The 17,704-nt window shown below is 44.0% G+C and overlaps 1 protein-coding gene across 23 annotated transcripts in view; it reads right to left on the bottom strand.

Annotated features, from left to right (window-relative positions):
* The window catches only part of dlg3 (discs, large homolog 3 (Drosophila)), a 137,142-nt gene that overhangs the window by 55,998 nt on the left and 63,440 nt on the right, over positions 1–17,704 (bottom strand). For 19 of the 23 annotated variants that reach the window (XR_008572889.1, XM_054791964.1, XM_054791971.1 and 16 more), the window contains 2 exons: positions 6,733–6,786; positions 6,264–6,314 (listed from right to left, as the gene is read on the bottom strand). Coding sequence is in view for 22 of the 23 variants with exons in the window: in XM_054791964.1 (XP_054647939.1) it covers positions 6,264–6,314; positions 6,733–6,786 (105 nt within the window). In the remaining variant the exon portion in view is untranslated. The remainder of the gene's footprint in view (positions 1–6,263; positions 6,315–6,732; positions 6,787–17,704) is intronic. The other 4 variants (XM_054791967.1, XM_054791973.1, XM_054791984.1 and 1 more) reach the window with 1 other exon arrangement.

Below are 17,704 nucleotides of genomic sequence, written 5' to 3'. Positions count from 1 at the left end.
TACATTGGATAAGAGTGCTCGTTTCATCAACCCGACGGTGTTGATTCACGGGTTCAGGACCGCCTTCTTCACGGCGCACTCTAAAAACACCGCCGCCCTTCTGGTTTGACGGCATGATGCGTGTCCCTCGCCTCCAAACAGGCAGGAAGAGAGTTCACTCTGTGCATTACTTTCAGCACCTTCCATAGAACAACGGCATGAACGGAGTGAGCCCTTTTCTCAGTCATACGGTCTCTTTGTCTCGGTGGGTGGAGGCTGAACCGCTAGCATACACACAGAGTGAGGAAGCGCGTGGTAGTGACAAACTGGTGAGGAAGGCAGGCTGTGTCATTGGCACTGAGCTGGCCAGCCTGACATCTGTGGCAGAGTGAAGGACACCGAGGAGGCTCCTTTCCATCACGGACAACCAGCATCATCCAACGCACAGCCTCACCTCCCCACAGAGGAGCAGCTTCACTGGCAGATTACTATCACTGCTCTGCTCCACTGATAGGATGGGCAGATCATTCCTCCCCCACGCCATGCCACTTTTCAACACAACAGAGGGGGAATGATTAAAAACACACCCAGGACTAGACTTATTCACTTATTATGTATTATTATTATTTATTATGTATGATTGAAATTGAAGTCATCTGTTACGTATTTATTTATTTATTCTTATTGACGTGGGACACTACCGATTTGTTTTCCTTCTGATACTGAGTAAGATTCAGGCTGGTATCGGCAATACCGATCCGATAGCAATACTTTGTGCTAATTGACGTCATGAGTCTGGTTAAGGAGTAGTGTATTTATATACAGTATACATATACAGCATGGTAGCACAGACAATACCAGACACTTCATGAACGAAATAACTTGATAATGTCAATAAATGATGAATGAACTGAAGTTATTTATTTATCTTAAAGCCTGAAGTAGAACACACAAGCTAACACACAACAACTGAAAAACCAGAAGACAAAATCCTACCAAAAAGTCCTATAAAATATGCGAAAATGATATTTTAAACAATAAACTTGAAGAATGAACAATTCACACGTGGCTCTGTTTACGATCAGCTATCGTTTCAACAGACAAACATTACCGCCAATGACTCAAGTATCCAAAGTGTTGATATTTTTGATATGCGAATCAATTTCAGAGCATGAAGATCTGGTATCTGGTATCAGCACCACCGTTTGTCAACGCAGCTCACTCGCCGGACCCTGAGTGGTGGATGATAGGGCTGGCGCAACACACTCAGGTCACGAGACGAGACGAGACGATACACGAGGTGGGGTCTACGGGGGGAGACGAGGCGAGATGAGGCGATACACGAGATGGGGTCTATGAAAACGACACGAGACGATACACGAGGTCGACTCTATGAAAACGAGGAGATGATACATGAGGTCGACTCTAATGAAAACGAGATGAGGTGATACATGAGATCGGGTCTATGAAAACGAGACGAGGCGATACACGGGGTCGACTCTATGAAAAAGAGACAAGGTGATACATGAGGTCGACTCTATGAAAACGAGAAGGGCCGATACACGAGGTCGACTCTAATGAAAATGAGATGAGGCGATACACGAGGTCGACTAATGAAAACGAGATGAGGTGATACATGAGATCGGGTCTGTAAAAACGAGATGAGGCGATACACGAGGTCGACTCTATGAAAACGAGAAGGGCCGATACACAAGATCTTAATGTTACTTTTAAGAAAAGCACAATGGAAAAGTATTTGTAGAAATAATGACTACGTTCCCTTGCATTGCTGCTCACAAGGCTAAACACATCTGCATCGTGTGTGTATGCTAGAAGCCCCGCCTCCAACCACCAGGACAAAGAGACTGTATGACTGACAAAAGGGCTCACTCCGTTCATGCCTTTGTTCTATGATTTACTGTGCATATGACAATAAAACTCTTGAATCTTGAAAATGCGCCAAGGTGCTGAAAGTGAATCCTCTTTTGGGAGACGAGGAAAACAGGCATGCACGCGGTGATATAGCAAAATGATCCAGTTCATTTTCATTTATTGCGTGATTAACTCATGAATTCTGGTCCCAGGCATCGTGCCCACGAGACTTTTTTCATCTCGCGAGATCTTGTGACACCCCTACTGGTTGCTACTGTTTGTGTGGGCACCGGCGCCATTATGGTGCTGAGTATGGTGCTTGGAGTGACCAAGTACGTCTCCTCCTGACCTGAACCCAAATGAGCACCCGTAGGGCATCCTCAAGCAGAAAGAGGAATGTGGGGGAGGTGTCTAAGGTGTCAAACATCCAGCAGCTCCCCCAGTGATGTCACCATGGAGGAGCGTAAGAGGATTCCAGTAAGAACCTGTGCAGCTCTGGTGAATTCCATGCCCAAGAGGATTAAGGCAGTCCTAGACAACAATGGTGCTCACGCTAAATGTCGACACCTGCGTAGTGTTCACTGTGACGTGTACTCGCTTGGCTATTTAGACATGAATGGCTGTGTGTTGGCTACAAATCCCTACTGTTACGCAAGCTGCACACTGACTACTCTCCAAGTTGCATTTTTCTAGTATTGTCCCTTGCGAAGACATAGTGAGTGAGATGCTGTATGTGAGCATACGTGGGCGGCATCATGACAGAAAGGGACGTCTCTGCCGCCGCCAGACGAGACCTCAACTGACAAGCGCAGGCCGGCCCGCTGAACAATGGAGGAGGGCACTTCCTCCACCTTCCTGCCGTCTGCCGATGACACCGGCAAGGGGATTATGTAAAAAGACGTGCGTCGCTGTCCCGCGCTCACAACACCCACGACATATGGCACGTACGACTTTATCGGTGCTGCGTGACACAACAGCTGACACACTCCGTAGTCGCTAGCCAGTGTGGTGTGGCGAGGTGTTCTTGGCCGTAACAATGTTCACAACAATAACAACATGGGGTGCAGAATGTAAACATTCAGTCACACTTTCTTTAGATATATATTTGAAATATTTAACTCACATTTAACTCATTTTCTTCACTTTTTTTTTTATTTAAACTAAATGGCAAATCTAAAACTAAATGCTAAATTTTTATGTTTAATTTAAATCTCAATGCTAAATTTAAATTCTGGGTACTCCGGTTTTCTCCCACATTCCAAAAACATGCATGTTAGCTTCATTGGAGACTCTAAATGGTCCATAGGTATGAATGTGATTGGTTGTCTATATGTGCCCTGCCATTGGCTGGACACCAGTCCAGGGTGTACCCCGCCTGTCGCCCCAAGTCAGCTGGGATAGGCTCCAGCATACCCGTGACCTTAAAGAGGAGAAGCGGTATAGAAAATGGATGAATGGATAAATAACAAAAAATAATATAAACAATAAAAAATAAAACGTACATGTAAATATTACATCTAAACTAGATATAAATATTACATTTAAATATGACATCTTAATCTAAATATTAAATCTAAATGTAATATGTCATTCAATTAATTAATATTTCATTACATTTAATAAAATGTAGATTTAACATTTAAAAATAAATCAAATAAATAAAATAGATTTATTTAAAATTTACATTTCCTATTTATACATAGCATTTATATTTAAGATTTATTTTAAACATTTATATTTAAAATTAATTTAAAATTTACATTTAATATTTTGACTTCAGATTCATCAATCTATCCATTTTCTATCCCACTTATCCTCACGAGGGGCACAGGGGGTATGCTGGAACCTATCCCAGCTGCCTTTGGGTGAGAGGCGGGGTACACCCTGGACTGGTCAGGAGCCAATTGCAGGATTTAGGATTCATTTTTAATATATATATTTAGGGTTTAATATTTAGATTTCCATATTTACATTTAATATGTAAATATAGCATAATATATACTGTAGCAAATATAGCATTTATATTTCAATATTTCAATTTTGATTCAAGATTTGGTTGGTTGGTTGGTTGGTTTAATTTATTTCGAACACGCATATGTCCGAAAAGGAGTAGGAAGAAGCAGAGCTTATTTAATCCTACCCCCTCTTCGTAGCACATCAATTGCTAATACATGTGTGTACATACAAACACGTGCATACATATATATACACCTACATCTGCACCTACACAAGTACGCACATATTTACATATACAGTATACAGGTACACAAATGATTAAAAAAAAAAAAAAAAAAAAAATTCCCTTTCTCCATTTTTTCCTCCTTCTCCTTCCCTTTTCCCTTTCTATTTATCCTGTCCTTCCTCTCCTGTTGATATCCACATCCTCTTTAGTGTTGCACTGCTAGTGACGCTGGGTTTGTATACAAGAGTTGCTTTTATTAATTATGTCGAGGTTATTGCTGTGGAATGTAGTCCTTCTCTGTCTTGTAGGGTGTTTCCTCATAGTAATATGATCTTTAATATGCATCCACATCACTGATATCTTGGACAACGAGCACTCTTGCGACTCCTGGACTTCCTTTTAGTTTGATGTAGATTTTCCCGTTAGTGCTCCAAGTGTTTTGAATCTTTCCTTGCTTCCTCAGGTCTCGTGCTTTCCTGGCGATGTCGGAATTGCGTTTTGTGAGATGCTCATTCATGTAGACGTTGGTGCCTCTTAGCTTCTTTCCCTGTTTCAGCAGTGCAGCTTTGAATTCCCTGTTGGTGAACTTAATGATGACAGGTGTGGTGTTGTTCCTGCCATGGAGTGGGACGCAAGTGTCAATACTGTTGACATCGACATCCACCTCCTTCGAGTGTAGGAAGTTAGCAATCTGCTGCTTTATTGAAGGAACATCTCTTGACTTGGGTGTGATTTGGAGCCCTGTGAGGACCACATCATTCATTCATGCCATCTGATCCATCTCGTCAATGAAGTTTTTAATTTGCTCCTTGATATTCTCCTTTGCTTCTTTCTCTTCCTCAAGGGTGGTGCGGAAGTCAGCATTGTCCTTCAATAGTGCCTTGATGTCATCCTGTAGAATGTTGATATCATTGCATAGTGCTCTATTTTCTTCCCTGGGGTCTTTAGCGTCCTTAGGATCAGTACATGAGGTGGCTTCCATATGGTTTATAGCCTCCTTGAGAACAGTGCGCAAAGCAGCGTTATCTTCCAATAATGCCCTGATATCATCCTGCAGAAACCTAACATCCTTGCAAAATGCTGTATTTTCTTTACGGTTTATCGCTTCCAGAAGAGCAGAGCGCAAGGCAGCATTGTCATTCAACAGTACCTTAATGTCATCCTGCAGAGCCTTGATATCTTCCATAGGGTATTTAACCTCCTTAAGAGCAGCACCCAGGTCTGCATTTTCATCTTGCAACTTCTTGACCTCTTTTCTTAGTTTTTTGATATACTTGTTCTGTGCTCTATTTTCTTCCATAATGTTTGTGATTAACTTACTCTGTACTCTATTTTCTGCCATAATGTTTGTGATACCATTCCTTATAATTGCATTTGAAGCTGAATGTTTCGCTGCCATTGAATGCAGTTTCTCAATTGCTTGCATTATTTGTGGTAGAGTGATCTCTCTACCCTCGAGGAACTCCTTGGTAGCCTTCTTAAACTCCAGGTATCCTGGAAAAAGGGCTTCTATTTTTATGTCCGCGTCAGGGCCTGAATCATTTTCCTCTTCGAGTTCAGAGCCAGTATCATTTTCCTTTGTGTTTGACATTGTTGCTAAGCAACCTCTTTGAACTTCAGCAGTTCGCTAACTAGCTAGACTTGCTAGCAGGTATCTATACTTGTATCTGTACCTCTCGACTATCCAAGTTAAAGGAATTCAGATGGGGGATTCAGCCATCAGCACTGATCCTGTGCTCATGAAGTGTTGTCAGGAAGCACCAAAATAGTTAAAATTTCCAGTATCATCAACAGAGCTCCTGCCATACACGTCCTTCCCCGTCAAGGAAAAAAAAAAAAAAAAAAAAGATTTAAATTTAGATTTAATATTTAGATTCAAGATGTATTTTTAACATTTATATGAAGGGTTTAATATTTAAATTTCATATTTAAATGTAAATTTCATATATAACATGTATATTTAGATTTAAGATTTAAATTTAGATGTAGTATTTAGATTTAATATTTAGATTTATCATTTAGATTTAGCATTTCGTTTTAGGTTTGCCATTAAGTTTAATAAAAAAAACAACAAACAATAAAAACAGAACAAGTTCAAGAGAAAGATGTGTGTGTTCATGTCTCACATAAGAAAAAAGGCAGTAGATTCTGTGTGGATTGGAAATCACGGGGCCTTATTTGCTCGTTGCTACGAAGAGGCATGTTGCATGTAGAGAAGAAAGGAACTTACCCTCTCTAAGATGATCTCCTCATACTTGTACATCCCATCACTGCCGTTCACCTGCCAAGCAAGAGAAGACAAACCACAGTTAGCAACCCTGACTTGCGTTGCTGTTATATTCTTTATCAATGCTGTAGAAAAACCCGTGACTGCGTAACGCCGTGCACGCTTTTGGATGTGCTGACTGCCGTACGCGGCGTCACATCTTTCTTTTTGGAGTGTATCATAAAATAGCATTTTTCTAAATGTCCTGCTTTTGTGAAAGCATTTGTACCGTGACACTAAATGAGCAACGCCGAGCCCTCGCGGAAAAAGAAAGAAAAAAAGGAGGCAGGGTCAATGAGATAATGGATGTGAGTCCACATGGCAAACAGCATGATGCTAGCACACACACACACACACACACACACACACACACACACACACAAACACACGTGGAAAGAGAGGGAGCGTACTGAGAGGGAGAACAGATACTTACATAAGGGCCTGCATCTAGTGAGTCTGCGTTGACAATGATGGGGGGAGGGTTGGCCTGTGAATATGAAGAGATACACATTATCTCAGCACATGAGGGTGGCTGCACACAACACGTAATGTCACACACATGGGAGCCAAGTGAAGGGACGTTATGGGAATCGCCCCCCCACGGCGGCTGAGACAGGAGGGGAGGAAGGCGCGAGGGCCGACAATGACGAGCGGGGCTGAGAGGCCGCCGCTATTAAGCGACACACTCACATTTCCTCACAGGTTGGACCTCGCCGTCCATTTCACACACCTGAGCCAAAACACTGCATGTGCCGTTTGTCCTCCCCCATTCTACTGTGTTATTCTAGAAATACAACACACTATCATCACATTGCGATATTTTCTATAAAAACTGGGGGTGCACATCATTATCAGACCGATACCAGGGACATCATACCGATTAATCCGATAAACGATCATTTCAAAAAACGCTCAAATGAGGCGAGATGACCAGTCTCGTGCAGATGAGCAAATCACGCCTGCCTGTGACGTAACTTTCCTTGACCTCACCTGGCAACAAACTGGGGTACGCGCACCTCTCTCTGTTATGACAGACGGGGGCTCAGTAGCGTCCCCACAGAGTCTGACGCTCGTAGTGCAATTCCAACATGTGGCATGTCCCGGATGTACAGTATGTCCAACTCACAAACACGTCTCTAGTCCTCCTCTCAATGTCCTCATTGTCCCGCCACTACAGCGAGGTGCATTCACAGACGCCACCAACGTCACAACCATCCATCTTCTACTGCTTCTTTGAAGTTGGGATGCGGGGGCAGCAGCCTAAGCAGGGAAGCCCAGACTTCCTCCCCAGGGAGGTGTCCGGGAGGCATCCTGACCAGATGCCCGAGCCACCTCATCTGGCGGAGGAGCAATGCTTCCACTCTGAGTTTCTCCCGGATGACGGCGCTTCTCACCTGATCTCCACCCTACGGACAAAACTCATTTCGGCCGCTTGTACCCGCCATCTTGTCCTTTCGGTTACAACCCAAAGCTCATGACCATAGGTGAGTGTAGGAACATCACAACAAGGTCTTTATAATGCAGAAAGACAAAGAAAAACAGTGAATGGATATTCTTCTCTGCGCTCCAATGAGGCCAGATTACCCGTGCTGTGCAGGTGAGCAGATCAAGCACTCCTTTTTTCTCCCTGAGCTCACTTGTAAACAAACATTCACTTTAAGAGGAGAATGAGGGGAAAAAAACCTCATCAGCCACCTGAAATGTCCGCACCACGGCGTTTGAAAAGTGCAAAAGGTTTGCCAGAGATCTCCGTGGCGTCACACCGGCTGCTCGGAGCGTGTGCCCGAATACAGTGCACCTTGCTGGGCCACAGCAGGACTACACTCTGGTTCTCCTGACAGTAGGGACGTGGTAGTACAGGTACATTCCCGTCCTTTTTACCTCCTGGTGTGCACAAATTACACTTCAATCATGCATCTCTAGTTTGAGGCGTTCTCACTGGATTGTTCCCAAAGTATGGTGTAGTTGTCCAGCGTCACACTCACACACGCTTTCATTTAAAAGCAGCAATGCTCACCAAGCCAGAAAGACAACGACGAATACATTTGCAATAATTTGGGAAATAAATTGTAATGTTGCAAATAGAAGTCACAATATTACAAGAAAAAAATAATAACTTGATGAGAATAAAGTTCTAAAACCAAGTTGAAATAATTCAAGAAATAAACGATCATTTCACAAGAATAAAGTTGCAATATTACGAAAATAACGAATGAGGATAAAGTTACTCAATCTCACAAGAACACATTTGCAGTAACGGAAGCAAACTATCATCTCAGAAGAACGGAGTCGTGATACAACAAGAAAACATTACATGACGGCAAGCAATGTGTTCAACTGCAAGGAAAATGTTGAAATCTGACAAGAAGAAATATTGTTGTCATTGTTGCCATTTTACAAAAAATACATCATTTAATGAGAATAAAGTTCCTAAAAAAACAAGGAAAATAAAAATTAAAAAGACAATAAAGTCTTAATATTCCATGATCACATCTGAATGCATTTGCAGTCATTAGAAATAAATCATTTTGCAAAGTAAAGTCGCAATATTGCAAGAAAAAATGCGATGGGAATAAAGTTGCAATGTAAGAAAGTAGTTGTAGTTGTGCTTCTATGATCATATTTTAATGAGAGTGAGCTGCAGAACTACAAGACAAATGATGCCATTTACCAAGAATACGTGAAAGCAAAGCACAGCTGCAATATTACAAGAATTTTTGTCATGAAAACAAAGTCGCAATCTAACAAAAATAAAGTGGAAATATGACAAAAATAATGCTTGAGAATAAAGTTGCTGGATGACAGGATAAATGATGTCATCTAAGAAGAACACATCAGTAAAAAGTGCAAATGTCATTGCTGAGAATAAAGTCATAATACAACAAGAAAAAAAGAGATAATCAATTTGCGAGATGACAATGAAAGTGTTTGACGCTGACGTATACGGAGCATAAGAATATTTGGGTTGTAATGCTAGTGGTTGCCGTGCGGTGCGCCCACATGCCAGCAGCGGTGGTCCGACGGTGCGGAAAAGCGTCTCTCCAAACAAAAGTGGAGCTGCGACCCGCTCAGCGCTGATGTGCTGTGACTGCGGACAGATGTGACTTCCCCTCCTCCCGTCAGCACATTGGGGCCTTTGCTGCCTTTCTGCATATGGGCCAACACATGCTCACGTCTGTCTGACTGTGCTTGCACATTTATACCCCCACAAAAACCCCCACACGAGTTCAATGGACAGCTCGGCGCTTCAACGACATGCGCACCTGTAGGATTTGAAGTCAACAAACCAATCCGATCCATGCGCCAGCCTGCATGGGGCGACTAGATGCAAGAATGAGGCCCGTGTATATGATACAGAGTCTCACAGGTCCCACAAGTGTACGGGCCAAAATCTAGCTGGAATTGAGTAAACCTGAATGGGAACACGCCCTTTTACGCATCTGTAGCTTTAATGCTAATGAGCTGTGTTTGTCCACACCTGTCCTATACACCTGTCCTATACGTGCCTCTTGTGCACTTGACCCACTTTTTACAAACACACTGGAACCTTGGGTAGCGTCCTTAAGTCCTTCCAGAAGGTGTGATGTAATTGAAACAGACGCTAACCCAATCAAATCTTTCAAGGGTGCACGATAATCATATGACGTCATACCAATGAATCCCATAACATTTAAAATAGCTCAGATATTCGACCATTTGAAGAAAAAACGCTCCAATAAGGAGAGATTACCCATACTGTGCAGGTGAGCAAATCAAGCGCTCCCTTTTTCTCCTACTGGTGACGTTACCCGCCTGTCGTGTCGTCCCCTGAGCTCACTTGTAAACAAGCATTCACTTTCCGAGGGCAGACATCGCACGTGCTACTTGTAGCAAATGCTCCGCCATGAGCACACAAGAGACCTCCGTGGCTCGGAGCGTGTGCCTGAATACTGTGCACCTTGCTGGGCCACAGCAGGCGGCTCCTCCACAGGTTTATTTCCTTCACGATGTCACAGGAACACACACAAGTTGAAAAGATGCCAGATGGTTGTCACGCTCGGTGGGGAATGGGCGCCATGTTGCTGCTGGAACATCATGTGACTTTGCACAATAGGTGAGCTTCAGTGTAGAAGTGGTAAGTACAGTCAGTCGTGTAAAACAGCAGTCTTATCTGCATGAGCCGTCTGTCTTGATCTCTCACAAATAATAGGGAAGATAATCTCAGCACAAGTAATCTCAACATGCGTTTGTTCAACTCAAGTACCTGGGATTAGACTGGATTACCAGCCTCCTCCCCCTCTCGGTCCTTGGAACGGTCATCTACTTTCTTTGCCCTCTGATGAAAGACAAATACAGCCAATTTAGGAGGGCGTGACCCCTGAAGGAGCAGCAAATCATATTTCCGTGTCTGCGCTACAGTAAAGCCACGGAGGGCCAAGCAGCATCTGACAGAATCTGGCTAATCCGTTGATGGGAAGTAGGTTAAGGATTACAGAGGTCAAATCAATGGCATTTGGCAGATTGATGTCAATCCAGGTTGCACATGTGCCAAGCGTCAGACCCTTCAGGCTGCATCTAAAGCAACTACCGCACTCTCTCGTCTGTTTTAGCGTCAACCAGAAAAAGACGGAATTGACGGCTGGACAGTGTTAAAGAATTACAAGACAGAAATGTCAGCTTTCCCTCCCAGGCTAAGCGCAGCAGTTAGCGCTTAGAAAATTCGACAAACGGACTGATTTGTCTGCAGGAAAAGGAGGTCAAACCCAATTCATGCTGACAAAGTCTTCAGCAACACCTGCTGGATGAAGTGCTTGACAACAAGGAGAAGGTGGATTCAATTCCACCCTAGAATGGATGAACAACATACTAACATGTTACACTCATCTCCCGCTTGTAGCAGTTAATCGCTTCCAGAGCCTTTACTTGTTGGCTGCACGGTGGCCTAGTGGTTAGCATGTTGGACACACAGATCGGGAAGGCCTGGGTTTGAATCTCCGTTGGGCAACTCTGTGTGGAGTCCACAGGTATGAATGCTTGTAGTCAGCTTCACATGAATATTTCACAATATAGGAGACGTATTTACAGAAACTAAGCCATTTAGGACAGTTCACCTTCGAGGGGAGCAGAATGGGCGGCGGACAGGAAGTGACGACGGGGGTTCAGATTTGAGCTTTAGCTTGCTGTGGGCTACGGCCGCACCATGTTAATATTATGATTATTATGTTATTATGATTATTACTGTGCCTGTTAAGAGATCATTTGAAGCTGCAATAAAGACCTGTTGTTCCTGGGATCAAGTCTCACCCAACAATTACTGACACCTTGTGGCCAATGTAGAATACTACATTCACCAGTCGAACGGTCTTAATGGCTGATACCGTATTTGCGTTTTACTTCATGTGGCCATTTTTATGCTGGAAAATCCTTCATTTGGGCAAAAAATGAGTGCAATTTGCTCAACAAAATTGCACTATTAAAGAAACAAACTATTAAAGAATCAATTTCTGAAAAACTGCCATCGAGTGAGCTCGGGACGACTGCACATGCAATTCTTACTACAGTCGTCTCTCCCTATATCCCCGTTTTTCAAAAAACAATTCATTCATGAATGATGACTGTGGACTATTATTAGTCATTAAAATATAGAAAGACAAGTTCTACCTGTATGTAGTATTCACTAGTATTCACTAGGTCACTAGGCATCAGGAATGTTATTAGATGACATTACCTGTCACTCTGCATGGACACTGGCTACCGAGCCAGCAGAGCCAGGCCGACACGCCATGGCTGAGACGGACACGCCACGGCTGACACCCAGTGGAAAAAAAGGTTCTCCTCTCATTCCTTGTGGAAGTGGTACATTTTTGGCTTCTTTGTCCTTCTTCCCCACTCGGTTTGAAACACTTTCGTAAGTTTAGACGGAGTAAATTGGAATAATAAAATAAGTAAATGTGTCATCTGTAGCGCCTGCAGTGATCCCACAGCCTTTGCAATGTGATGTAAAGAAGGAACAATAGGAGTGTTCCTACTTATGTTCCTATTTCGCGGATATTCACTTATTGCGGTCGGTTCTGGAACCAATTAACTGCCATGAAGGAGGGACGACTGTAATTGTAAAACTATAAAAACGTGTTTTGTGTTAATGTTTTTTCCTGAGTCAACCGCTGATGACATCATAGGCGGGTGACATAACGTAACATAGGAGAGAGGAAGGAGGAAGTGAGAGAGCGTAGAGGAGTGTATCGTGCAGAAGGGACATTTTAACGCATGCACACACGTGTGCACACACATAGTTCACTTCCAAATGTAAAAATATCGTCTTATATTTGTAAATCAATTGTTATTTTGATGTAAAACAAATGATGTTTATGTGGTATAGTTGTTTATATATTTGAGGTGTCACAATAGCAAAAAAATATTTGCGTGAAAGTGAAAGCAATGCTTGAAATGTATTTATTCACAAAAAGCTGTTTTTGTCCCTTTTTTAGTCAAGAACTGATATTTTCCTGAAACTTCCCTATGTTCTGCTGCTGATTACTAAAGAACGCAAAACTTTAGAAGCAAACTTTTTTTTCTGATGCCCTGACGGGAGTCGAATCTTTCTTGTGGTAGGTTCCATGTTTATGTAGCCACAGAACACAATAATCTGTGTGCCTTGAAAGATCAGTCAAAATAAGTGGCTGCTTCTGAAGGGGTTGTCTTTTGAAAAATGGCTGGGATAAAAGGAGTTAAGAACACAGTTGGACTATGCAGAGTATTGATAACACGACAAGACGCACGCTAACCGGAGAATACAGCAAATTGAAACTGAATTGTTAACTGAAAAACACGGACGGACGATATTATCTTATTATTCTAATCATATGAAAATGCTGCGGCCTGAAGTCCACTCATCATGAATACCATCTGCAAACTTCACATCAATTTCCCAGCTTTGGAGCATTCCACTTCTCACAGTCTCATTGTTTAGTTTTTACTTTCTTTGTGGTGATGTCATTGTAGAAAAATGACACGCTTACAAGCATTGAGACGAGGAGTCCAGACTGCTTCCCCAGCATGGGGGCGCATGAGGCCACTGACCTCTCTCCAAACACCTCTTCCTCCTTCCTCATTCATCCATCAGTCTGGACCAGCCAATGCATGCATCCATCTATCCATCCATCCATCCTTCATCCATGCATCCATCCATCCATCCATCCATCCATCCATCCATCAATCCATCCATCCATCCTTCATCCATGCATCCATCCATCCATCCATCCATCCATCCATCCATCCTTCATCCATGCATCCATCCGTGCATCCATCCGTGCATCCATCCGTGCATCCATCCATCCATCCTTCATCCATGCATCCATCCGTGCATCCATCCGTGCATCCATCCGTGCATCCATCATCCATGCATCCATCCATTTATCATCCATGCATCATCCATCATCCATCCTTCATCCATGCATCCATCCATGCATCCATCCTTCATCCATGCATCCATCCATGCATTCATCCATCCATCCATGCATCCATCCTTCATCCATGCATCCATCCATGCATCCATCCATCATCCATGCATCCATCCATCATCCATGCATCCATCCATGCATCCATCCATCCATGCATGGATCCATCCATCATCCATGCATTCATCATCCATGCATTCATCCATCCATTATCCATGCATCCATCATCCATGCATCCATCATCCATGCATCCATCCACCCATCATCCATGCATCCATCATCCATGCATCCATCCATCCATCATCCATGCATCCATCATCCATCCATCATCCATGCATCCATCCATCCATCATCCATCCACGCATCCATCCATCAATGCTGTAGCAGCAGCACGCCTGCGCCCACAGGAAGTGCCATGACCAACGCAGGGCACGGGCTTCCATACCAATTGTTAAATAATCAATGTGTTCCCATGGCAACCTCTGCTCGTGCGGCATTGGCCAGCAGTCCTACTTAGCAACATCTCCCCCCCCCACCTCCTCGCAGCGCTGCTCCTCTTTTGCTTAGCAGCGAGTGACATCCATGATGCCTTCACGAGTCAAAGTGACAACGGGAAGTTTTCGTGCTAAATTTGATGTATCGTTGTGGTCGTGCTTGGCTGTGATGAAGACGTGCACTACATGCAGCTGAGATGAACACCAGCTGCAATGGAAGTAAAACAGCGTGACTGCAACCACAATAACAAACAGGTTGTTAAATAAACGCCCACGCAAAGTCCAGCACAAAACTCAGCATGATTGTTTATTACGACACCATTTGGTTCCTTTCTTTGAAAGGTAACAGGATGGCAACGTGGAGAAATATGACGATAACCACAGAAAGCAGTAGAAACGTCTCTGTCCAGGCTGCTCAGTACAATAAAAGTAACAATAACGATAACAATGAAGAAGAACGGAATGTACCGTACTCGCAAACAAATAATCCAAGCAGGTTGACGCAGGGGACACACATCTTTGTACAAAATGGATAACTCAGGGGCCACAGCTTCTGCTTGGCATACTAGTTACAGTAAGACCAGTTACAAAATTGCAAACATGTACGTTTTGCGCTGTTGGATCAGAAGGAGGTTCTAAGTAGAGCTTCAAAATGAAGCAAAAAGAAGAAATGGGAGAGAGACAAAAGTAATCCACTGCCTGGAATGGATGATTATTTTTCTAAACTTCCTTTGCCATCCATCCCCAAATGTTGGATTTGGATGAGGGGAACACGCAGGATGGTCCAAAAGAGTGAAGTGCAGCGTTGTCCTGTTGAAAAAGCCAGTCATTACCACACAGACGAGGGCTGCCCCCATGAGGGATGCCCCCCCCAACATAGCCGGCTGCCGTTTGACGCCCCTGCACGACCTGAAGCTCCATTGTTCCACTGAAGGATCATGATGGTGGAAAACATCTCAGGTTGTCATGCCAGTAACGTTGGAAGCCATCAGGACCGTCAAGGGAGAATCAAACCTTCTTCCACCTTTCAATGTCCCATGTTTGGTGCTCTCCTGCATATTCCAACCTTGAAGGAGTCCAGGACTTTGAAGATGTTGTTTCTTCTCTGGCAGATGGTGTCTGATGGTTATCGGACTGCACTCAGCACCAGTAACAACCTTCATTTGGGCCGAGGATGGTCCCGTGTCCTGACGGACAGCCAATGGGATCCTCCGGCTCATTTTTTGGGTCTACCGCTTGACTTTTTGTTCCATGAGCCTCAGGATGTTTTTGTTCAGTTGAAATGAGTGTCTTACTGCGTCCAACCTCAGCAGCAATGGTGGCTGCCAGAGAGAGGCCTTGCTTATGCAGCTCAACAATCAAAGACAGAAAGCTTTGTTGCCTTTGCCATCAAGAGATGATGACAGAGTGAATACCTGACACTACATCACATTCAATCCACATTTTTACCAACATTTAAAGGCTGTGCTCTTTCACTTTTGATCAACAGCCTATTTCACTTGAATGCTTCTTTTTGTCTCCTCCCATTTCTTCCTTTTGCATTTTGAAGCTCTCCTTAGAACCTCCTTAAGATCCAACAGTGCAACATGGACATTCTTTTTGGGAGAACACAAAAGTGCAAGAAAGCTGGCGAGGTCGTCAGACTACTGCAACGTGTGAAAGAATGCAACAAACAGGCAGGCAGTAAAGTCCATGGCTACAAAATAGCAAACTTCACACAAACGTCAGGATAACGTGAAGACATGAAAAGACTGGTCATGCTGATCCAGCAGCTAACTTAGGACATATCAGAGCTGCTTGGATTAGTGTTTCTTTCCATGTTGCTACATGAAGTCAATGCACCCAGGAAGGAAGTTCCAAAACAGTGTTAGCATTCCACGTTATCATGAATGTGCCTGATAGGACATGCTCACAGCATGGATGGGGGGGGTGCAGTGGCTCAGGAGGTAGGTAGAGCAGGTTGTCCAGAAACCAGAAGTCACTGTGTCCCTGGGCAAGACACTTGCTGCTGCCCCCCATGAATGTTTGGTGGTGGTTGGCGAGGTCGTAGGCGCAAATTGGCAGCCACGTTTCCATCAGACTACCGTAGGGAAGCTGTGGCTACAGATGTACATGACCACCACCAGTGTGTGAATGAGGAGTTAATGAATGATAGGTTCACTTACGGAGTGTGAATGGAAGCTAGCAGGGTTAGCTTAGTTTAGGAGGGCGTGATAGTGCAGACGAGAGGCACGTGTATTCTTGCTACCAGCTAGTCTTAACCATCACGCAAAAAACGTATAAAAACGTCTTTGGGTGATGGGGCGTTTGGGGTTATCAGAACGTATGAACACGTCTTTGGTACTGAATGAGTTAATAACGCAATTGGAACTGTATCGGTGACTACGTCTTCTTGGACCACAAGGATGGGAACTACGATTTGTTGAGGATTTCGCAGCAATGTGCGCAGAGGCTAACATCTCATTAGCAACGTTAGCCAAGCTCCATCCTTTCCCCAAATGCTGGGCAGGCTTGTCCAACCATGCATTGCATCATTGTTTCACTAGTGGCGGCACAGGTGTGTCCCATTACGTGCATTGATTAGCCGCCTCTTTTTACCTGTTTTTATATCTTTACAATGCACAGAAAAGAGAAAGACGTGTGTGTTCATGTCATGAAGGGTGGTGGACGCTGGGTGACCAAACTTTAATGTTGAATAACAGCGCCACCGTGTGGCGTAAGTGTCTGAAAAATCATTTCACGGGCAACACAGCAGGGGTGCATGTTTTGACAAACGTTCACCCTTTTGTGTAGGAGTAGGAGCTTCCACACGCATGACACCACATGACACCACGCAGCCTCATTGGCTGGTCGGATGCCACGCTGCAGTCCAATCAATAGCTGTTCAATTAGCATGCACCCGACAACCAGTTCACGCCGTGGCTCCCGTGCTTGGGGAAGGCTGACGAGGACAGTACGGGCGCGATGGGATGTTGCGTTGGCTGTCAAGAACAAAGGCGGACTAATGAGATGACACGAAGAGAATCTCTTAACCATAAAGGTCAACGGCTCCTTCTCTGCTGCTGCTGCAACACGTGCTCAAATCACAGCCTTTATTCCTTCCAATAAGCAGCCGTGCTGAAATTAATTAGCCTGCCTTGAAAACTGCTCCATTAAAGCTCAAAGTTTTCCGATTTGATGGCCATGACTGAGCATCCCCACCCCCACCCCCCAATTAATAGTCCGTCACAGCTGTCAGCAGTGCTTCCTCCTCATCTTCACGCAGTGTTGCAAAAGCATGCAGTGCTTTTACTGCATGGCAAATGTCACCTTCAAGTGCAAGCCAAAAAAAAGGAAAAGTTACATTTTGACGGATGATAACTGACTGCAGCGATGCTGTGTGACACCACATCCTGTACGCAACGACGTCACATTTATTTACTTTATTCACAAGACTAACTGCAATGCCTCTGCTTCAACACTAGGTGGCCTCTTT

Source organism: Dunckerocampus dactyliophorus, chromosome 11 (genome assembly GCF_027744805.1).
Source record: "Dunckerocampus dactyliophorus isolate RoL2022-P2 chromosome 11, RoL_Ddac_1.1, whole genome shotgun sequence".
NCBI lineage: Eukaryota > Metazoa > Chordata > Actinopteri > Syngnathiformes > Syngnathidae > Dunckerocampus > Dunckerocampus dactyliophorus.
This window is presented reverse-complemented; position numbering and strand designations above follow the sequence as displayed.